We start from the raw sequence: 24,679 nt of genomic DNA, 5'->3' as shown, positions 1-24,679 counted from the left end.
AAAAAAATATATTTTAAAATCTTCAAAGGAAGGAGGGAGGGAAGGAGGGATGTGGGAGGGAGGGAGGGAAGGAAGGAAGGAAGGAAAGAAGGAAGAGGAAGGAAGGATAGATGAAACTAAGTATGGAAAACCTCTATCATTCCCAGCCATCAATTAAGGGTTTGAAATTGTAACTAAGACGAAATACAATTAAAACTGAACTACAAAATAAACACAAAGAAACAAGTAACACCCTAACTGGTTTGGCTCAGTGGATAGAGCGTCGGCCTGCGGACTCAAGGGTCCCAGTTTCAATTCCAGTCAAGGGCACGTACCTTGGTTGCAGGCACATACCCGGTGGGGAGTGTGCAGGAGGCAGCTGATCGATGTTTCTCTCTCATCGATGTTTCTAACTCTCTATCCTTCTCCCTTCCTATCTGTAAAAAATCAATAAAATATATTTTTAAAAAAAGAAAAAGAAACAAGTAACAAATATCCTGACATTTACCTACATCAGCTATTTTCAACCAGTATGCCACAAGAATTTTTAAAACATGCAATACCTGACTACTTCATCATGGGCACTGACCTGTTTTCCCTTATATTGTCAAATTAAAAAATGACAATAGCGAACACAATAGCCATCCAGTGTGACTGAATCAAAATTATACCTAATTTTTTGTCAGATCACCAAAAATATATTTTGGTGCTGCAGAATTTTAGTCATTAGTTTATGTGTGCCAATGAGAAGGAAAAGGTTGAAAATTGCTGACCTACATCAAGTTCTGGCCTATTCAAAGCCCTTTGCTTTCCACTGCAGATAGCAATGGCAAGAAAATCTGATCCTTCACCAATTTTTTAAAAAGCTTTAAGAAAAACTAACTAATCTAAATTTGCCTAGCCTGGAAACAAACTTTTAAACAATTAACTTCAAAGAAAATATAAGTTAATTTCAAACATTTTGTGCCTTTTTAAAAAAATGTGGGCAGGCCAAATACTTAAGTCTTACTATATAATTAAATTCAACATGACAGGCAGTTTATACACATACACACACACACACACACTAGTGACCCAGTGCACGGATTCGTGCACACTGAAAGGAAATTAATTAGAAGGTGGCTGGCGGGGTGGGACTGGGCGAGATGGGCTGGACACACCCTGGAGCCAACCTCATGTGGTCCCTCCCCGGCCGCAGGCCGCACCTGGGGTGGCAACGTGGCTTGAAAGGCGTCTGGGGAGTGAGCCTGCAGGGATCGGGCCAAAACCAGCTCTCTGACATCCCCTGAGGGGTCCTGGAGTGCAAGAGAGCACTGCAAAGGTGCTGTTGTACAAGGTGTGGAACACAAATGCAAGTTTGCAGTAAACCAGATTTGGGGCCGACAGTGCTCCAGCAACAACATAACCCACAGCCAAAGGTGGAATCATGCAGCCCCGTGAGGAATTGGGCTCCTTCCTCTCTGGTTTCAGGGTGCGTCACCCGAGAACTGCCGCTGCCAAATCACTGCAGCTCAGCAGTTTCTGCGTTGAGCTTCTGCTCCCTGGTGGTCAGTGCACGTCATAGTGACCGGTCGGATGGTAGAAGGCACACTTAGCATATTAGCCTTTCATATATATAGACTAGAGGCCTGGTGCACGAAATTCCTGCACAAGTAGGGTCCCTATCCCTAGCCAGCGATCAGGGCTGATTGAAGCCTTCCACCTGCTGGCCGTGGCCTTCCTTCCCTGGCTGCCAGCTGCCGGGCCGAGGTCTTCCTTTGTTCTGCACCGCTCCCTGGTGGTTAGCACACATCATAGCGAGCAATCGAACTCTTGGTCTCGGTCGAACTCCCAAGGGGACAATTTGCATATTAGGCTTTTATATAGATAGATAGATATCTCAGAGAATGTTACACCAGAGGTAACAAGTGTATCTGGATAAGTTGTAATGTGAATCCATTTTTCTAATTAGAATGCAATGTTTATTCATTTTATAAATATTGCAGTATCAATATTCTACACAGAAAATAAAATCCTCTGATTTTATCTTTAAATTTGCCATAAACTTAAAGATAAAATCAGAGAAGGGCCTATCCTTCCCTCCAGAGGAGATAAAACAGGTAATAAAAAGCTAAATATAAGGTAGAAAGTGTAAATGCCATGAGATGTGCAAATAAAGCATTTCACAAGTGCAGAGGGAGCTGTTACTACCTTACAGAAATATAACCCTCTCAACCTATTTAAAATAATTTCATAACTATTAACTTTCTTAGGCTCACAACAGCCAATCCTGGGAGAGATGTTTTCTCCTATCATAGGTGAGGAAACTGAAGCACAGAAAGGTTGATCAAATTCCATAATGTCACAATTTCATTAAAGGAACAATCGGTACTCTGTGTATTATATTTTTTCTGGGGGAGTAGTTCAACATATGGCAAGCCTTTTGTAAAAGAAAATAGTATTTTATTTTAATATTGCAAGTAATCACACCCTTATGTATGTATGTGCATATTATTTACATGTACATGTTAACCTTGATTTCTAGTAACAGGTGTGCTTAAAACAAGGCAAAGCAAAGCAACTGTGTACTATAAATATTAAAATAAATAAACTTCCACTGGATTTTAATAAAATAAGAAAATAGAGTATTTCTTTTTCCAACAATTTGTGGTTATTTCTTCCGTAATTTTTACCTATTTAGACATAAGATTCTAAAATTGGGCTACTCCTAGCCCCAGCAAATTGATTCCTCCAATAAATAACTTTATGAAAAAGTACATGAAAACTTTTGGGGAAAAAAAAACATTAAAAATTAAATAATGCCACCAACTCTTCAGTTATCCAAGGGACAATCACATGTGACCATCAGCAGGAGCTACTAATCAAGATACGCTAAACGAATGAATGAATACTTTGTTGGCATTTTTAAATCCGAGGCCTGTTGCTCTTTGCACAATGTTCCACCTCCCATCATTACCTCGCCAGGGTAAACACAAGGAATGTAAATTTCAAAATTGGGACATGATTAAGGAAGCAAATCTGATGCAGGTGAATATACTAATTCCAAAGATTAGAATTACCAATACCACACTACTCTCCAAGGTTAACTGCTGAAGCATAAATAAAACTGATGTTTCAAAAACATCACTTATTCCCACCCACCCACACCTTAGTCCTCGACTATACCTAGTTCAGTTAATTCGAAGAATTCAAATTCAGTTTCTTCTCCATTAAGACTGATTTCTCAATTACAGTTTCTCAAATCCCTCTTACGCCCAAAAAGAGAATTCACCGACTTCGCACATTAAAGCTAATATAAAAGACAGAAGGTACAGAATTCCGATCTTTGCAATCGCCACCACTACCCACCCTTCGCCATTACTCTCCAGAGTGATTTGGTTAGAAAGGCGAACTAGTTTGTTCTTCACGCGCTAGTCCATCGCTGTCACCCTCCCTAACCCCTTCCACTCTCCCAGCCGGCCACCGACTCCGCCTCCGACTGAGTGCAGCGGCCACCGCGCGGCCCGCCGGGGTCCCGGCCACCCGGCCTCCGCACGCCCCTCCCCGCTGCACACCTTTGGCCGCCCGGCCTGGCCGCAGCCCATTCTTCCTCCAAACTCCATAGCCTCTTCCACTCGCCCAGCCCGAGCTCCCCGCCGCGCCCGACTCGCCCTGGGCGGTCGAGGAGAAGGGGCCGGCGACTGGGTCGGGTCCCCACCTGCCGGGTCCGCGACGTCCCTCGCCCCGCAGGGAGGCTACCCCCGCGGCCGCTGTCCTGAGCGCCCTCTGAAGCCCCCGAACAAGCGGGCCCCGGAAGCCGGGGCCTACTCACCGGGAGTTGGCGCAGCGTGGTGGCCGGCGCGCCCGGGCCTGATGGGCGGGACGCGGCCCCGGCACGGGTCGCTACCTCGGTACCTCGCTCGGCGCGGCGAGCCGGCGCTCACTCCAGCTGCCGCTGCTGCTTCGCCACCTTGGCCGCCATCTTGACTCAACCCCGCTCCCTCCCCCAGCCGGGCGGCCGCGCTCAGGCGGCTCCGGCGCCGGCTCCTCCTCCTTCCGGAAGGTCGGCGGACCGACTCCCTCCGCCGGCGGGGCCCGGCTTCCACTTCGGCCGAGCTTCCTAGGTCGCCCGCGCCCGGTCCTCTCGTTTCGCATTGGCCTGGCGGCGGCGGTGCCCTCCCCTGAGACAGGCCCGGCAGCACCGTGCCCGACCGGGACCGGCGCTGCCATCGCGCACTGCCTGGGGCGCCCACCGCGAGCCGCCGACTCCCCCGCACTCGGGCCTTTCCCGGATGTAAGAAAGGGAAGGACGTGAGGCCCAGCCCCCAGCCCTGCGACCCCTCCTTGGCGCGGCGGAACGGCGGCGGCGGCGCGAGCGCGGGCAGCGGGGTGGAAGCAGTCCCCACATGCTGGAGACCTACCCAAGGTGTTTCCCAGGGCTCCGGCTGTAATTCGCACCGAGACTTCACTGGAAAACGGGCGATGCCTATTTGTCCTTAATGTCAGTCCTTAATCTAGTCACTCGGAGCCTGTGACCCTTGCGACCACAAAGTGCGCCCGTCAGCCTCACTCTGACAGTGAAACGATTGGACTATGTAAGGACGAGGGTAGAAACTGACAGGAAGAGGTTCGGTTCCGAGCTGTCACAGTCCTCATAAACGCTACATAAAGTAGAGAGAACTCGGTAAGTGTAGGGAGGCGACAGTGCAAACCCATCACAGGCACCCAACATTTAAAGCCTCACGCTTTAGGAGCGGGTTGGCAGGACGGACCTCAACTCGGAACAAAATTCCCGCGGAGTGCAGTTTCCCCCCCGGAATCGGCTCCGCCGCACCTGTCCCTGTTACGCAGGCGCTATGCCACTTACATAGCATGGAAGCAGTGGGTGTTCTGTGTTTGGCTGTGGCGATTCTAGCACCCGGCATCTTCTGGGTTTGGCACTTCTTGGAACGAATGAAGAATCAGGTGCAGGCTGGCCTGTTGGGAAGAGGAAGCCGGACCCTCCTGGTGATCGCGCACCCCGACGATGAAGCCATGTTCTTTGCTCCCACTTTGTTAGGCTTGGCCCGCCTGAGGCATCAGGTGTTCCTGCTATGCTTCTCTGCAGGTAGGAGGCTGCAGGCGGGGCGTTGGGACCCGGGGCTGTGAAGGATGTTTAAGTGCTCACCTATCTCAGTCGACTTTTCCCCAAAGTATTCTCTGTTGTAGAGAGTTAACTAAATATACTCCAAAGGTCCCTTCTCTGGGCGCTTCACAGAGAATGGGTGGCTCCAGCCTAGGGACTGTAGCGTCCAGTTTCCCAGATTGGTTGGGGGACGTCCTCAGCTTTCGTACTCTGCTAGCAAGATTACTCACAAGAGAACTGCTCACATTTGATTCCATTCACTATCTACATTTCCTTTGGAAAATGTGACTGTACTCATTATTCTGTGGAACCTTTTTATTTGCAGAAGGACCAAGAATAATGATCCTACCATAGTACACGAAACAGAATCTAGTTATATCATGCCTGCTCAACCCTGAAATTTTTATAGATAACTAGAGGCCCAGTGCATGAAATTTGCACATGGGAGGAGGCATCCCTCTCACAATCCAGGACCACTGGCTCCTAACTGCTCACCTGCCTGCCTGATCGCCCCTAACTGCCCCCCCCTCCCCCCCGCGGCCTGGTTGCCCCTAACTACCCCCCTGCCCGCCTTAGTCGCCCCCAACTGCCTCCCACCCCCACTGGCCTGGTTGCCCCCAAGTGCCCCCCCCACTGGCCTGGTTGCCCCCAACTGCCCCCCCCCCCCCCCCCCCCGCTGGCCTGGTCACCGCACACAGCCTGCTGTTCAGTCCTTTGGTTGTCCTTCACTAAGCCCCCTTCCAGCCTTATCGCCCAACTCAGCCTGCTGTTCAGTCATTTGGTCATCCCTCACTAACCGCCCCTGCTGGCCTGGCCACCCCACGCAGCCTGCTGTTGGGTCGTCCATCCGGTTGTTTTGGTTGTGATGGCTCCTGGCTTTTTATACATTAAGATTTTATAGCTCAACATCACCCAACTTTCAGGGAAGGGTACTTCCAAAGAATAAGTCCTCCTTTACCAAACAAAAGGTAGAATGAGACCCTGATCCTGGATTATGGCAATAATTGCACAATGTATAAATGAAGTAGTTGAACTGTACATATACAATGGGTGAATTTTTATGGTATGTAAAATTTTACCTCAATAAAGCTGTTCTTAACAAATGCCCATGACCCCTTTTTCCCATTTCATGGTGTGTCATTCTAGTTCTTTTTATATACAGATTTTTCACATAAATAATATAATTTAATGTAATTTTATATTTTTCACTGAACATTTTTCATTCATTTACCAAATCTATAATAATAAAAGCATAATGTGCTAATTAGACCAGACAGTCAAACGACCTGGACGTCTTTCCAGAGGAAGCCGCGGCAGCAGGGGCCGAGGCAGAGGTGGTTAGGGGCGATCAGGCAAGCAGGTAGAGTGGTTAGGGGCGATCAGGCAGGCAGGCAGAGTGGTTAGGGGTGATCAGGCAGGCAGGCAAGCGAGCGGTTAGTAGCCAGAATCCCGGATTGCAAGAGAGCTGTCCAACTGCCGGCAGTCGGACATCCCCCGAGGGGTCCTGATTGCAAGAGGATGCAGGCCGGGCTGAGGGACATCCCCTCCCCTCATGCACGAATTTTATGCACCAGGCCTCTAGTATTTAATAAATATGTATGTGTACTACTGCTGAAACCGGTTTGGCTCAGTGGATAGAGCGTTGGCCTGTGGACTGAAGGGTCCCGGGTTCAATTCCAGTCAAGGGCATGTACCTTGGTTGCGGGCACATCCCCAGTGGGAGGTGTGCAGGAGGCAGCTGATCGATGTTTCTCTCTCATCGATGTTTCTAGCTCTCTATCCCTCTCCCTTCCTCTCTGTAAAATACCAATAAAATATATTTTTTAAAAAATGTATGTGTACTACACTTAGAATGGCCAAATCTGGAACATTGACAACACCAAATGCTGGTGAAGATGTAGAGCAACAGGAAGTCTCATTTATTAAGGGTAGGAATGTAAGATGGTTTAGGCAACTCTGGAAGGCAGTTAATTTGGCAGTTTCGTAGAAGACTAAACATACTCTTACCAAACTATCGAGCAATACTTGGTATTTATTTACACAAAGGAGTTGAAAGCATATCCATGCAAAAACCTGCACACGGGTGTTTATAGCAGCTTATTCATAATTGCCAAAACTTGGAAACAATTAAGATATTCTTCAATAAGTGAAATAAATTAATACATCCAGGCAATGGACTATTAGTGCTAAGAGAAATGAGGTGTCAAGCCATGAAAAGGCATGGAGGAACCCTAAATGCATATTACTAAGTGAAAGAAGACAACCTGAAAAGGCTACACAGTGTATGATTCCAATGAAATGATATTCTGGAAAAGGCAAAACTATGAAGACAGTAAAAGGATCGTTTTGCAGGGGTTGAGATGGGAGGAAAGATGAATAAATAGGTGGAGCACAGAGGATTTTTTTAGAGCAGTGAAAATACTGTATGATGTTTTAATGATGGATATATGTCATTATACATTGTCCAAACCCATGCTATGTACAACACCTGGAGTAAACTATGGGCTTTGGGTGGTAATGATGGAGGTTTATCAGTTGTAACAAATGTAACACTCTGATGGGAAATGTTGGTAATGGAGAAGGCTATGTATATGTGGAGACAGAGGGTAAATGGGAAGGAAAATCTCTATACCTTCCCCTTAATTTTGCTGGGAACCTAACACAGCTTTTTAAAAAATAAAGTTTTAATTTTAAAATATTTTAATTTAAAGGTTATATGCTAGGTCTTATGCTATTCCCTAAGAATAAATAGTAAAAATAAGCTAGTAAGGACCATGTCCTTGTGAGACTTATAATTTAAACATTTACCCATATTAATAAGAACTAGTAAATATCCTTTTAAGTAGTCTCATAGAGATAAATCTTAATTTAGTCATCCCTAATTGTATGTCTATTTAGGGTTGTTGTTTTTTCCAGTTTATCTCTATTACAAATAACAGCAAACATCTGTATGTATTCCATAGTATTTTATTAGGACTGATTTCTAAATTTGGTTGTTTTAAAGCTTTTCATGCAAATTATATTTCCAAAAACATACCAACTAATAGTCTCACTGACTGGTAATGAGAATCTGTGTTGTTTTTTTCTTTCTTTTTATGGAATTTATTGGGGTGACACTAGTTAACAAAATTATACAGGTTTCATGTGCATACATCATCTATACACTATATTGCATGTTCACCACCCTCAATCAAATCTCTCTCACCATTTATCCCCCCATACCCTCTCCACTTTCTCCCAACAACCCCCTCCCCGCCACAGCCCACAATCACCACACTATTGTCCATATCCATGAGTGTTTTATCCTTTTTCTTTTTTCCTCAATCCCTCCACCACCCCCACCCACACCCCCAACCGCCAACCTATTCCCAACAGCTGTCAACCTGCTCTCTATAAAACTGTCTCTGTTTGCTTGTTAGTTCATTTTGTTCATTAGATTCCACATATGAGTGAAATCACATGGTACTTGCCTTTCTCTGACTGGCTTGTTTCATTCAGCATAATACTCTCCAGATCCATCCATACTGTTGCAAAGGTAAGATTTCCTTCTTTTTTATGGCCAAGTAGTATTCCATTGTGTAAATGTACCACGGCTTTTATACCCAATCATCTACTGATGAACACCTAGGCTGCTTCCAAATCTTGGCTATTGTAAATGCTGCAAGTAATATAAAGGTGCATATATTCTTTTGAATCGGTGTTTCAGGTTTTCTTGGATAAATTCCCAGAAGTGTAATCACTGGGTCATAAGGCAGTTCCATTTTTAGTTTTTTGAGGTAATTCCATACTGCTCTCCACAGTGGCTACACCAATCTGCATTTCCACCAACAGTGCACAAGGATTCCCTTTTCTCTACATCCTCTCCAACATTTGTTGTTTGTTGATTTATTGATGATAACCATTCCGACAAGCGTGAGGTGATATCTCATTGTGGTTTTAACCTGAATCTCTCTGATGACTAGTGACATCAAGTACCTTTTCATGCTTATTGTCCATCTGTATGTCCTCTTTGGAGAAGTGTCTATTTAGGTCCTTTGTCCATTTTTTAATTGGATTGTTTGGGTTTTTTGGTGTTGTGCTATATAAGTTCTTTATAAATTTTGGATATTAGCCCCTTATCAGATGTATCATTGGCAAATATGTTCTCCCACTCAGTGGGTTGTCTTTTCATTTTGTTGATGGTTTCTTTTGCTGTACAAAAACTTTTTAGTTTAATATAGTCCCATTTGCTTAATTTTTCCTTTGTTGTCCTTGCCCAAGCAGATATATCAGAAAAAATAATGCTACGAGAAATGTCCGAGATTTTACTGCTTATGTTTTTTTCTAGCATTTTTATGGTTTTAAAAGACTAACATTTAAGTCTTTAATCCATTTTGAGTTTATTCTATGGTGTGAGAAGGTGGTCTAGTTTCATTTTTTGCATGTATCTGTCCAATATTCCCAATGTCATTTGTTGAATAAATTATTTTTACCTCATTGTATGTTTTTGCCGCCTTTGTCAACTATTAATTGACTTTACTAGGTGTACCGGTTAATAATAGGGGATTTTGTAATCAAAGAAAACATGATACTTTTAAGAGAAACATCAAAAGTGCTTTATTCAAAGTAATGTCCATTGCTAGCTACACATTTCCCCATCTTTCAGGTAATTTATGGATACCATCCCAATAGAACCTTTCTTGTTTTGAGGCAAACCATTCAGAGACCCAATTTTCCACTTCTTCGTACGTTTTGAAGTGCTGCTCAGAAAGTGCAGGTGCCATCAATCGGAACAAGTGGTCATCTGAAGGAGCAAGGTCTGACGAATACGGCAGGTGGGTTAATACTTCCCAAACAAGATCTTTTAACATGTCTTTAACTGGTTTTGAAGTGTGTGATGGTGTGTCATCATGAAGCAAAATTACTTTGCCGTGTTTTCTTGCACATTCTGGTCATTTCACAATGAAAGCGTGGTTCAAATTGATTATTTGTTGTTGGTAGCGATCAGTATTAACGGTTTCACCTGTTTTTAGAAGCTCATAATACACCACACCTTCCGATCCCACCAAACGCAGAGCATTGTCTTCTTTCCGAAGCAGTTTGGCCTTGCAGTCGATGTTGATGGTTGACCTGGATCAACCCATGATTTTGTGCATTTGGGATTCTCAAAATAAATCCACTTTTCATCGCCAGTCACAATTCAATGCAAAAAAAGACTTTAGTGCCGTTGAAGCAACATTTTACTGATGACTTTTCGGTTTTCCATTTGTCTTTCATTCAGTTGTTGTGGCACCCATTTTCCTTCCTTTAAAATCTTTTCCATTGCTTGTAAATGATCGGAAATTGTTTACTGAGCAATGTTTAATCTTTCTGCAAGTTGTTTTTCAGTTTGACACGCATCTTCATCCAATAATGCTTGTAATTGTTGGTCTTCAAACTTTTTCGGTTGACCTGGATGTTCTTTGTCTTTCACATCGAAATCATCACTTTTTTTTTTAATATATATTTTATTGATTTTTTACAGAGAGGAAGGGAGAGGGATAGAGAGTTAGAAACATGGATCAGCTGCCTCCTGCACACCCTCTACTGGGAATGTGCCAGCAACCAAGGTACATGCCCTTGACTGGAATCAAGCCTAGGACCCTTCAGTCCCCAAGCCGATGCTCTGAGCCAAACTGGTTAGGCCGAAATCATCACTTTTAAAGCGTTTAAACCAGTGTTCACAAGTATCTTGAGATGGAGCATGTTCACCCTAAGCTTCCCAAAGTATTCAGCTGCACTTTTCTTCAAAATAAAGTAATGAATTAAAACTTTCCACAAATACTCTTTTTTTGGCACAAAATTTGACATTTTTAAGTGTAAAAATATCTATGATGTTGACACCTTCAGCAAATTTTACATAAGAAGTTTTGAAGTTTGTCAATACAACAAAATAGCATACATATCAAATCGCATATATATCAACGTATGTGTAACTACATCTATTGAAAAAAATCCGCATTATTAACCAGTACACCTAGTAAACTCATGGGTTCATTTCTGTGCTCTCTGTTCTGTTCCATTGATTTATATGTCTGTTTTAATACCAGTACCACACTGTTTTGATTACTATGGGCTTGTAGTATGTATAGTTTGATATCAGGTAGCATGATTCTTCCAACGTTGTTCTTCTTTCTCAAGATTGCTATAGCTACTCAGGGTCTCTTGTGGTTCCATATAAATTTTTGGAATATTTGTTCTAGTTCTGTGAAATGTGCCATTGCATATTGATAGGAATTGCATTGGATCTATAGATTGCTTTGGGTGGTAGGAACATTTTAATGGTGTTAATTCTTCCTATCCATGAACACGTATACGCTTCCACTTATTTGTATCTTCTTCAGTTTCTTTCTTCAATGTCTTATAATTTTCCAAGTACAGGACTTTTACATCCTTGGTTAAATTTATTCCTAGGTTGTTGTTTTTTTAAGCAATTGTGAATGGGATTGTTTTCTTAGTTTCCCTTTCTGATAGTTCATTATTGGTGTATAAAAATGCAACTGAGCCCAGCCGGGTGGTTCAGTAGTTGAGCATCAAGCCATGAACAAGGAGGTCATGGTTGGATTCCTGATCAGGTCACATGCCTGGGTTGTGGGCTCAATCCCTGGTGGGGGCTGTTGCAGGAAGCAACCAATCAATGATTCTCTCTCATCATTGATGTTTCTATCTCTCTCTCCCTCTTCCTTCCTCTCTCTGAAATCAATTTTTTTAATTTAATACATTGTTTAAAAATGCAACTGTTCCTGGATATTTATTTTGTATCATGCTACTTTACTGAATTCATTTATAAGTTATAATGGTTTTTTGCTGGTATCTTTAGGGTTCTCTATATACAGTATCATATCATGAGAATCTCTGTCTTAATATATATAGTACCCTCTCTAGCATGGAATAGTATTTTTTAAATAATATTTCTTTATTTGATTAACATTTATTTGCTAGTAATATTAAACTATTTTTCATGGTTCTTGAGAATTTGGGTCTAAGCACCTTTCTTCTCAAATTTGTGCTGATAAGGATATCAATTGCAAACAAATGTAGTTAAAGACCTCCTTTTTGTTTGTTGGTTTTTTTTACTTTTAATTTTATTTATCTTTTATACTATAACGATAACTATAGAAGTCAAATTATAAGCTAATTTGTTTCAAGATCTGGCAAAGAAGTCTGGGTTTTATTAACTAAGTATTATAGGTGCATTGGATTCTTTATTGTTGTTGTTAATCCTCACCCGAGGATATTTTTTCCATTGAATTTTAGAGAGACTAGAACTGAGGGAAGGAGAGAGAGAAACAATGATGTGAGAGAGACACATAGATGGGTTATCTCCTACACCTGCCCCTACCCTACAACCCAGGTACTTACCCTTGACTGGAAATCAAACCCAAGACATTTTGGTGCTAGGCCGACACTCTTAACCATTGAGAAACCCCAGCCAGGTCAATGTGTTGGTTTCTTTTATAAATTTCTCCTTATTTTTCAATAGGTTAGGACCAAAAATCAAAATTGTTTCAAATAAAAAAATGTCAAGTGTGCCGTTAGCACGTATTAAACACTCAGTATCCTTATTGCTGTTTCATTACTTCCACTGAATCCAACTTGCTATTTAGATTGTTTTCTCTTTTAATTTTTAAAATTACTTTCAAAATTCCCAATTCATTCAACAATTGGTGTATTAAACATTAAATTGGTATATTAAACTACTGACTTACTCTAACATGAAAAAAAAAGGAAAGTAAATAATTTGTGATACCAGAAAAAAAGATATTACCATTTCAGGGTGGAAATATGGCGGCGGAATAGACAGACGTGTCCCGAGCCTTGTCCCGGAGCAGATAGAAATAACAGCTGAGGGTCGCACGGGGAGTGTCTGTTGGTTAAGGGACAGCTATACTCCAGGAGAAGGTGGGGACTGCTGGACGGGGCTCCCCTGACCGGGCAGCCCTCACTGCTGCTGGGTTCCCTCCTGGAGCCACTGGCTTGGACGCAGAGACCACGCCATCTTGAAGTGGAAAGTGGATGTTATCTGAAGCCTGAAAATCTACAACTGCGGCACCCACCGAACAGGTGCGAACCCCAGAGCACTGGTCTCCAATTGGCACAAACACGCAGATTCAGAGGAGCTCTACACTTCACCACGGAAAGGAGAGAGAGAACTACATAACCAGACACCCAGAGAAGAGAGACCATGGGGAGACAAAGAAACAGCCGACATATGAAAGAAAAGCAGGCATCACCAGTAAAGGAAGTAAACAAAATGGAGGCAAGCAACCTTCCAGGGAAAGAATTCAGAGAAATATTCATAAGGTGGCTGAAAAGAATGGAAGACAAATTCGACAATATGAGTAAGATCCAAGAGGAAATGAAGAAGAACCAAGAAGAAATGAAAAATGACATCGCTGCTGTAAAGAACTCAATAGAAAGCATCAAGAGTAGACTAGAAGAAGCAGAGGACTGCATCAGTGAGCTAGAAGACAAGGTAGGAAAAAATACCCAAGTAGAGCAGCTTCTAGAAAAAAAAAAATTAAAAGCAGGAGGAGAGCCTAAGGGAACTTTGGGACAATACGAAACAAAACAACATCCGCATAATAGGGGTGCCAGAAGGAGAGGAAACTGAGCAAGGAATAGAAAACCTGTTTGAAGATATAGTGACAGAAAACTTCCCTGATATAGGGAAGAAAAAACCCACACAAATCCAAGAAGCTCACAGAGTCCCAAGCAAAATGAACCCCAAAAGACCAACGCCAAGGCACATTATAATTAAATTGGCAAACACCAACGACAAAGTAAGAATCTTAAAAGCGGCCAGAGAGAGACAGAAAGTTACCTACAAAGGAACCCCCATCAGACTAGCAACTGATTTCTCAACAGAAACTCATCAGGCCCGAAGGGAATGGAATGAAATATACAAAGTCACGCAAAGGAGGGGTCTGAATCCAAGAATACTGTACCCACCAAGGCTATCAATCAAAATTGAAGGTAAAATCAGGAGCTTCACAGACAAAAAAGGACTAAGGGAGTTTATTACCAGCAATGCAAGAAATGCTAAAGGGTCTGCTGTAAAAAAAAAAAAAAAGAAATAGGAAGCGAAGAAGGAACACAGAGGTAAAGAATAAAAATGGCGACAAATAAGTACCTATCAATAATAACTTTAAATGTAAATGGATTAAATGCCCCAATCAAAAGTCATAGGGTAATGGATTGGATAAGAAAACACGACCCATATATCTGCTGTCTACAAGAAACCCACCTCAGAAAAAAAGACACACAGAGACTGAGGGTGAAGGGATGGAAAAAGGTTTTTCAGGCGAATGGAAATGAAAAAAAAGCTGGGGTAGCAATACTTTTATCTGACAAATTAGATCTCAAAGTGAAGGACATAACAAGAGATAAGGAAGGCCACTTCATAATACTAAAGGGAGCAATCCAACAAAAAGAAATAACTCTGGTAAACATATAAGCACCCAATACAGGAGCACCCAAATACATAAAAAAAAAACTCCTGGAGGATATCAAAGGAGACATTGACAGCAATAGCATCATAGTAGGAGACTAATACCCCACTATCACCACTGGACAAATCCTCTAAGCAAAAAATCAGCAAAGAAACATCAATCCTAAATGACTCACTAGACCAGATGGAATTAATTGACATCTTCAGAACATTTCACCCCAAAGCCACAGAATATACATTCTTCTCAAGTGCACATGGGTCATTTTCAAAGATAGACCATATGTTGGGTCATAGGCAAAGTCTCTTCAAATTCAAGAAGATAGAAATCATATCAAGCATCTTCTCAGATCACAGTGGCATAAAACTGGAAATCAACTACAATAAAAACAATCCAAAAAAATCAAACACATGGAGACTAAACAGCATGCTATTAACAATGACTGGGTTACCAGAGAGATCAAGGAAGAAATAAAAAACATCATGGCAACAAATGACAATGAAAACACTACAATCCAAAATCTATGGGACACAGCGAAAGCAATCTTGAGAGGAAAGTTTATAGCTCTACAAGCCTACTGCAAAAAACAAGAAACAATGGTAATAAATTACCTAACTGTACAACTCAAAGAGTTAGAAAGAGAGCAACAAGAAAAGCCCAGTGTAAGCAGAGGAAGGAAATAATAAAGATCAGAGCAGAGATAAATGACATAGAGACCAAAGAAACAATACAAAAGATCAACAAAACCAAGAGCTGGTTCTTTGAAAGGATAAACAAGATTGATGAACCTCTAGCCAGACTCACCAAGAAGCAAAGAGAGAGGACCCAAATAAAATCAGAAATGAAAGAGGTGAAATAACAACAGACCCCACCGAAATACAAAGGATTGTTAAAAAAAAAAATACTACAAACAACTCTATTCCAACAAACTGGACAACCTGGAGGAAATGGACATATTCCTAGAAAAATATAACCTTCCAAAACTCAATCAGGAAGAATCTAAACATCTCAATAGGCCAATAACTATGGAGGAAATTGAAGCAGTCATCAAAAAGCTTCCGGCAAACAAAAGCCCTGGGCCAGACGGCTTCACAGGGGAGTTTTACCAAACATTCAAGGAAGAACTAAAACCTATCCTCCTCAGACTATTCCAAAAAATTCAAGAGGAAGGAACACTTCCAAGCTCCTTCTATGAAGCCAGCATCACCCTAATACCAAAACCAGATAAAGACAACACAATGGAAGAGAATTACAGGCCAATAACCCTCATGAACGTAGATGCCAAAATCCTCAACAAAATTCTAGCAAATCGGATCCAGCAGTACATCAGAAAGATCATACACCATGACCAAGTAGGATATATCCCAGGAATGCAAGGATGGTACAATATCTGCAAATCAATAAACGTGACACATCACATAAACAAACTGAGAGATAAAATTCACACAGTCATATCAATTGATGCAGAAAAAACATTTGACAAAATCCAACACCCTTTCTTGATCAAAACTCTCAGCAAGGAGGGAATAGAAGGATCATACCTCAACATAATAAAAGCTATATATGATAAACCCACAGCTAACATCATACTCCATGGGCAAAAACTAAAACCATTTCCCCTAAGACCAGGAACAAGACAGGGATGCCCACTGTCACCACTCCTGTTTGACCTAGTACTGGAAGTATTAGCCACTGCAATTAGACAAGAAGAAGAAATAAAAGGCATCCAAATTGGAAAAGAAGAAGTAAAGCTGTCCTTATTTGCAGATGACATGATATTGTACATAAAAAATCTGAAAGACTCCATCAAAAAACTATTAGACTTAATAAATGAATTCAGCAATGTAGCAGGATACAAAATTAATGCCAAGAAATCTATGGCATTTCTATACACCTATAGTGAACTTACAGAAAGACTGAAAAAGCAATCCCATTTACCATCACACCAAAAAAATTAAGATACCTAGGAATAAACTTAACTAAGGAGGTAAAAGACCTATACGTGGAAAACTACAGGACACTTAAAAAAGAGAAAGAGGAAGACGTAAACAGATGGAAGAACATACCATGTTCATGGATTGGGAGAATCAACATCATTAAAATGTCCATAGTACCCAAAACAATCTATAGATTCAATGCACTCATTAAAATACCAATGGCATATTTCACAGACCTAGAAGGAACTCCACAAAAATTCATCTGGAATAATAAAAAAAAAAAAGACCCTGAATAGCCACAGCAATCCTGAGAAAGAAGAACAAAGTAGGTGGGATCTCAATACCAGATTTCAAGCTGTATTACAAAGCCACTGTTCTCAAAACTGCCTGGTACTGGCACAAGAACAGACATATAGATCAATGGAATAGAATAGAGAACCCAGAAATCGACCCAAATCACTACATTCAATTAATATTTGACAAAGGAGGCATGAACATAAAATGGAGTCAAGACAGTCTCTTCGATAAATGGTGTTGGGGAAATTGGACAGATACATGCAAAAAAAAAATGAAACTAGACCACCAACTTACACCATACACAAAAATAAACTCAAAATGGATCACGGACTTAAACATACGATGAGAAACCATAAAAATACCAGAGGAATCCACAGCCAGAAATATCTCTGATATATACCGAAGCAATTTCTTCACTGATACAGCTCCTAGGGCAATGGAAACTAAAGAGAAAATAAACAAATGGGACTACATCAAAATAAAAAGCTTTTTCACAGCAAAGGAGACCATCAATAAAACAACAAGAAAGCCCACTGCATGGGAAAACATATTTGCCAATGATATCAACGATAAGGGTTTAATCTCCAACATTTACAGGGAACTCATGCAGCTTAACAAAAAGAAGATAAACAACCCAATCAAAAAATGGGCAACTAATCTAAATAGACACTTTTCAAAAGAAGACAGAAGTAAGGCCAAGAGACATATGAAAACCTGCTCAAAGTCACTAATCATCAGAGAGATGCAAATCAAAACAACAATGCGGTACCATCTCACACCTGTCAGAATGGCTATTATCAACAAGTCAACAAATGACAAGTGCTGGCAAGGATGCGGAGAAAAAGGAACCCTCGTGCACTGCTGGTGGGAATGCAGAATGGTGCAGCCACTATGGAGAACAGTATGGAGTTTCCTCAAAAACTAAAAATGGAACTCCCATTTGACCCAGTGATCCCACTTCTAGGAATATATCCCAAGAAACTAGAAACACCAATCAGAAAGGATATATGCACCCCTATGTTCGTAGCAGCACCATTCACCATAGCTAAGATTTGGAAACAGCCTAAGTGCCCATCAGCAGATGAGTGGATTAAAAAACTGTGGTACATCTACACAATGGAATACTACACTGTGGTAAAAAAGGAGTTCTTACCATTTGCAACAACATGGATGGAGATGGAGAGCATTATGCTAAGTGAAATAAGCCAGGCAGAGAAAGGTAAATATCACATGATCTCACTAATTTGTGGAAGATAATGAACAACATAAACTGATGAACAAAAATAGATCCAGAGACAGAGAAACATTAATCAGAACATCAAATCTCAGGGAACGTAGGGGAGGATGGGGGTAAGGGGGAGAGAACAACCAAAGGACTTACATGCATGCATGTAAGCGTAATCAATGGACACAGACAACAGGGGGGTGGGGGCATGAATGGGAGGTGGGGGGTAATGGGGGAATAAGGACACATATGTAATACCTTAATCAATAAAGAAATTTAAAAAAATAGGTAAATAAAAAAAATAATAATTTTTGATACCATATAATGAAAACTGTAAGGGTGTGATAAAGTACAATGGACACAAAATGAAGGAAAGCATGGATTCTCTTTTCAGGGGGTTGGATTAAAGGAACTTCTCCAAAGAGGTTTTTTGTGTTTTTTTTTGAGCTGGTCTTTAAGAATAGGACAGGGTATATAGGAAATGGGGCAAGTCATTATAGGCAATAGTAAAATCATCAGTTAAGTCTTAGACTTGTATGAATAATTCATTCTAACTACATCTCCAGTTTTTGAGGGTAGGGAGAAGCAGGAAAAAATATAATATTTTGTTATTAGTGGGTTATTTAATTTCAGCAATCCTATGACAGGAATTATTATATATAAAAAGCATTATAAACATAATGTGTTATTCCCATTTTACAGATAGGGAAATTGAATTATGAAGAAGTTAAAGTAACTTGACCAAAGTGACCAGCTAGAATGTAGAGGAGCCAGGACCCTGTGGCTCTTCCCTGTCCTAAATTGTTCAGCATAAAAGCAACCAATCTGCCTTTCGCATTGCCTTGTACGCTATGTCAGTTAAAATAACTATTTTGATTTCCAGTGTATGATTCCAGAAACACTAATTTATCAAGTTGCTATTTCTTAAAAAATGCTTTGGCCTGACTAGTTTGGTTAAATTAGCCAGATGTGCTATCCCCCATTCAGAGGTTCAAATTCCTTGTTAGAATATTAACATCTTTGAGAAACCTTGCTGTAAAAAATCCTATTTAACTTTATTTAGTCTAGCATTTCTCTCAATTTATGTAACCTGTTAATATACAGGCAGGAGAAAGCTATAGTAGATAGTAGGGTGTTATGAATACATTTGGCTGGAGAGTTAAAAAAAACAGTTCTGTGTTTTGGAAAGCTCATTCTGGTGGCAATTGGAGAATGATTGGGAGGCAACGACTGGAGTCAGGGAAACAAATTTAGCTCATCCTTTCCCCTCCAGATGCACTGCCAACTCTCATTATATACAAATTTTCATGTATTTCCAATCTACATACTGTTCCTTTAGTCAGTTCGGATTCCCTATGCCAATATCATGCTGTCTTAATTACTGTAGATTTTATGGCAGTATTATCTGGTATAGCCAGCCCTCTGATTTGTTGTTCTTCAGGGTGTATTTGCTGTTTTTTACCTTTTTTCCTCTGAGTATATTTTACAGTTAGTTTGGTCACATTGAAGGAAAAACCTTGCTGGCATTTTCATTGGAATCTCACTGACTATTAAGCATTATAGAGAAAATTGACTTATTTCCAATATAAAGTCTTTCCATCTATGATTTTATAGTATGTCCCTTTATTTGTATTGGCTTCCTACAATATATCTGTAAATAGTTTTATAATAAAGGTCTTATATATGTAGTATTGAGATTAGTAATTTTGACCTTTAATCTATTTCTCATGTCTAGGCTTTCATTTTGCAAATTCTTTAAATATATTAAGCACATATCTGCTCTAATAATTCTAATTTCTGCAATCTGTGTGTCTGATTCTGCTCTTTGAGTAACTCATTCTGAGTGACTTGTTTCCATGTGTATTTGTGATTTTTTTATTGTATGTACATGTTCCTTGAAAACATACTTGTGATGATATTTTGAAGAATTATGTTTGCTTCAGCCAGGCAGCAAAGGACACTACTAAAATTTTTAAATGATAGAGATTTTTTTTCAGTCCACAGAGGTAATGTAAATTCAGGGTCCAAACACAAGTGCATTAGTTGTCTGATGCTATATAACAAATTATCTCGAAACTAGTGGCTTAAAACAGTAATAAACTTTATTTCTCATGGTTTCAGAGTACAGTTGTCTCTGCCTCAGGATGTTTAGTATCAAAGCTGGAGGATCCAAAGGCTGGGAACTAGAATCACCTGACTTAGCTTGAGATATTGGCCAGAACATCAACATAGAGTCCATATATAGTAAATCCACATAGCTTGGGTTTCCTCACATCCCAGTGGCTGTGTTTCTGGGCTAGTATCTGGAGAGGCAGCCACATCACTTTTATGGCCTAGTCTTGGAAATCATGCCGTATCATTTCACTGAATTCTGTTTGTCGAGGCAGTCACAAGTCACATCCAGGTTCATGGAGAGAAATAGACTTCAGTTCTTCATATGGAGCAACAAGGTTCTAGAAGTGCATGTGGGACTAGAAATACTACTGTAGCTATTTTTGGATAATACAGTGTGCCACACCAAGTAAAGGCAAGTGTATAGTTAACAATCCTTAGGAGGTGGCATTTCCCTTCCACTAGAACCAAGTCTGAGACAGAGATGTGGCCTCACATTTCCGTGGAGGTTTATCTGGTTCACCCACTGTAGTATTGCCTTTTGAAGGTCCTGTCTTTGTGGGGAGTTCTCATTATTTGTGCCCAAGCTTCATCTCCTGCCCTGATTTTAGGCCACCAGGCATAGGCAGATACTCCGGCTTCAGCTCCACTCTACTTATCTGATTTGTGTTTCCCTATGTTGAAAACCTCAGATAGCCCTTACTTTCCTGCTAATTCAGCCATACTTTCTGTTACATGTTTGCCTTGTATTTCACATGTTCAGGTGTCCTATACTAAGAGGGCATCTGATTGATTCATCATATTTCCTAAAACAACTTATCAGGATATCTTTAATAATGATTTTTAATCATAAATAATTCTTCAAAGTCTTCCCTATTGAGAGATATTTAGATCTAGCCTCAAAAGTATTAGTCTCATCTGTCTCTTCTTTCTGACCCAAAATTTTTGAGATTTCTAAAATAACACAAACAAAAAAACTGAAGTACTGACTATATTCTATTAAGAATGGAATAAATTACCCCTGGCCGATTTGGTTCAGTAATTAGAGCATTGGCCTGTGGACCAAAGAGTATTTGGTTTGATTTCTGGTCAAGAACAAGTACCTGGGTTGCAGGTTTGATCCCTGGCCCCTGTCGGGGAGCATGCAGGAGGCCACCAGTTGATGTCTCTCTCACATCAATGTTTATCTCTCCTCTCCCCCTCCCACCCTTCCACTTTCTCTAAAAATCAATGGGAAAAATATCCACGGGTGAGGATTAACCCCCTCCCCAAAAAAGAATGAAATAAATTAGTAACATTTAAAAATATAAATTATGGCCCTAACCAGTTTAGCTTAGTGGATAGAGCATAAGACTGTGTACTGAAGGGTCCCAGGTTTGATTCCAGTCAAGAGCATGTACCTTGGTTGCAGACACATCTCTAGTAGGAAGTGTGCAGGAGGCAGCTGAATCGATGTTTCTAACTCTCTATCCCTTTCTCTCCCTTCCTCTCTGTAAAAAAATCAATAAAAAATATTAAAATATACACACACACATATATATATATTATGTTTAAGGGAGCTATAAAACTTTACAACATGACTCAAAGGTTACATATCTGTGGTCCTCTTTTATAAATATACATTTATATAAATACTTAGGCGCTTTTCTCTAAGGTTTAGGTTAATAGGATTTCTACATGATAATGCCAACCAAAGAATGCATAGGGAACCAGTGATTAACTGAAAACAATGCCTATTCATAAATGTTGATGTTGATGGTAGGTTAACTATTTATAAGAATACTAGAGGCCTGGTGCACAAAATTCATGCATCGGTAGGGTCCCTAGGCCTGGCTGGCGATCAGGGCCGATTGGGGCCTTCTGACTGTCCACTGGGGCCTTCCTTCCCCCGCTGCCGGCTGCCGGCAGGGGCCTTTCTTGGTTCTGCGCCACTCCCTGGTGGTCAGTGCACGTCATAGCAAGCAATCAAACTCCCTGTTGAACTCCTGAGGGGACAATTTGCATATTAGGCTTTTATATAGAGAGATTATATATTTCTAAGTATATATTTACTTAGCTTTCTTATAAGTAAGCTTAGAATTTATATGTCAGGTAATCTTATACACATCCCCTATTTTGAACCTAATATAGTGTATGTGTTTCTAAAAATATTTATGTCCTGCTGAGTATTTATTTACTTAATTGAAGAATTGTTACACTCTTTTCAAAGTTTTTATTTACTCAATGAGTTAAGACTTTTAAGTGCAAAAATAAAGGACTTGCTTAAACCATGAGAAGCCATAAAAGAAATGTTAATAAACAGGGAAGAGATCATATCAGAGACCAAAGAAAATTCTACAGTGACAGAGGTTGTCTGTGAACAGTGAAAAAGGGAAAGAAGCAAGTGTGGAAAAAAAAAATGCAGCCCTGGCCAGTGTGGCTTGGTTGGATGCCATGTCCTGTGCATCATGAGGTTACCTGTTCCATTCTGTCAGGACACATACCTGGGTTGTGGGCTCAGTCCCCAGTAGGGGGCGTGCAGGAGGCAGCCGATTGATAGTTCTCTCTCATCAGTGTTTCTTTCCCTATCTCTCTCTCTCTCAAATCAGTAAAAACATTTTTTTAAAAGAAAGAAAGGAGCCGTTTTGGCTGAGTGGATAGAGCATTGGCCTACAGACGGAAGGATTCCAGGTTCGATTCCAGTAAAGGGCACATACCTCGATTGCAGGCTCCTCCCCAGATGGGCCATGGTCAGGGCTTGTGCAAGAGGCAGCTAATTGATGTGTTTCTCTCACATGGATGTTTCTGTCTGTCTTTTCCTCTCTCTTCTACTCTAAAAAAAATCAATGGAAAAATATCCTCGGGAGAGGATTAAAAAAATAATAAAAGAAAGAAAGGGAATGCAATAGGACTAACCTGATAAAAGTATAGAATGGGAATAATCAACAAAATGTAATGAATTTTGAAGAGCTTAGTATTGGAAATTCTTGTTATAACTGCTCGTTGCAGTGAGTTGAACACTGTTTTTATGCAGTGCATACGTCTCATTCCATCTGGTACAAATATGCCTGTCATATTCAGAAAAACACAGCTTCCAATATGGTTGGCCTTGTTAATAACTATCCATGGTCATAGATCAGAGAAACTAATGAAAAAGTCATATTTCCGTTACTAAAGGTTAATATTAATGTACTCCTTTTGGGAATAATGAAAAAATACATACTTACAAGTACAGGTATATTGGTTGATAACAGCATGTGGCAGTGTTTCTTAATCTTGGCTGCATAGATATATGCTCAGTATTTTTTTAATGATCTTTTAAAAAATTATTTTGCCAATTTTAAAGGCATAACTTTGTTTTACAGTGATAACTCATAATTGAAATATTTTATTCAATGCAAATCTAATTTTTAAAATATTTTTATTGTGATCAATTATACATAACAAAATTTACCATTTTAGTCATTTTTAAGTATTCAATTCAGTGAGTGGCATTAAGTACATTCACAATATTGTATAACCATCTCCACTATCTATTTTCAGAACTTTTTCATCATCCCAAACAGAATTCCACCTATTAATAATTCCCATTCCTTCCTCTCCCCAACCCCGGGCAACCACTATTCTATTTTCTATATCTATGAAATTGACTATTCTAAATACTTAATATTAGTGGAATCATAGAATAATTGCCCTCTTATATCCCGCGTATTTTAATTAGCATGATTTCAAAGTTTGAAGGATATATCAGAACTTTATTCCTTTTTGTTGGTGTTATTAATCCTCACCAAGGATATTTTTCCCATTGCTTTTCAGAGAGAGTGGAAAGGAAGGAGGGAGGGGGAGAGAGACAGAGGAGAGAGAAACATCATGTGAGAAAGACACATCGATTGGTTGCTTCCTGCACACACCCTAACCAAGGCCAGGGATCAAACCTGCAACCCAGGTATGTACCCTTGACCAGTAAGTGAACCCATGACCCTTCAGTGCACAGGCCAATGCTCTAACCGTTGAGTAACACCGGCCAGGGCAGAATTTTATTCCTTTTTAAGGCTGAATAACACCCCATTGTATGTATACACATTTGCTTATCCATTCATCTGTTTATGGACATTTGGATTATTTCCATTTTTCAGCTATTGTGAATAATGCTGCTATGAACATGGGTATACAAGTATCTGTTTGAATCGCTCTTTACAGTTCTTTTGTGTATATACCTAGGAGAATTGCTGATTTGTATGATACTTCTATTTTTAAATTTTTGAGGAGTCACCAGCCCTTCCACAGCAGTTGTACTATTTTATGTTCCCACAAGCAGTGCGTGAGGGTTCTAATTTCTCCACATCCTCACCTACACTTACAATTTAACATTTGTTTATTTTGTGTGGCTTTTTTTTATACTATAACTGTCCTAGTGAGTATAAAAAGATATCTCATTGTGGTTCTGCTTGCATTTCCCTGATGACTAATGACATTGAGCATCTTTTCACATGCTTATTGGCCATCTGTTCATCTTTGGAGAAATGTCTATTCAGGTAATTTGCCCCCATTTTTATTCTAGTTTCATTTTTAAATCATG

The 24,679-nt window shown here is 40.4% G+C and overlaps 2 protein-coding genes across 18 annotated transcripts in view; one reads left to right on the top strand and one right to left on the bottom strand.

Annotated features, from left to right (window-relative positions):
* Positions 1-4,743, bottom strand: part of NCOR1 (nuclear receptor corepressor 1) — a gene marked incomplete at its 3' end in the record, with an annotated part of 233,555 nt that extends 228,812 nt beyond the window's left edge. For 6 of the 16 annotated variants that reach the window (XM_080680915.1, XM_080680917.1, XM_080680929.1 and 3 more), the window contains exon 1: positions 3,791-4,237. Of the gene's footprint in view, positions 1-3,790; positions 4,238-4,379 lie in introns of those variants that run through there. The other 10 variants (XM_080680926.1, XM_080680928.1, XM_080680918.1 and 7 more) reach the window with 5 other exon arrangements.
* Positions 4,460-24,679, top strand: part of PIGL (phosphatidylinositol glycan anchor biosynthesis class L) — a 97,369-nt gene continuing 77,149 nt past the window's right edge. Inside the window, exon 1 of one of the 2 annotated variants that reach the window (XM_080680939.1) lies at positions 4,460-5,065. In XM_080680939.1, coding sequence (XP_080537065.1) covers positions 4,831-5,065 — 235 coding nt within the window. In that variant the 5' untranslated portion in view covers positions 4,460-4,830. The remainder of the gene's footprint in view (positions 5,066-24,679) is intronic. The other variant, XM_080680940.1, reaches the window with a different exon arrangement.

The sequence above is a fragment of the Plecotus auritus genome (assembly GCF_963455305.1).
Source record: "Plecotus auritus genome assembly, chromosome: 7".
NCBI classification, from domain to species: domain Eukaryota; kingdom Metazoa; phylum Chordata; class Mammalia; order Chiroptera; family Vespertilionidae; genus Plecotus; species Plecotus auritus.
Note: the sequence above shows the minus strand (reverse complement) of the source record. Positions and strands in the feature narration are given on the sequence as shown.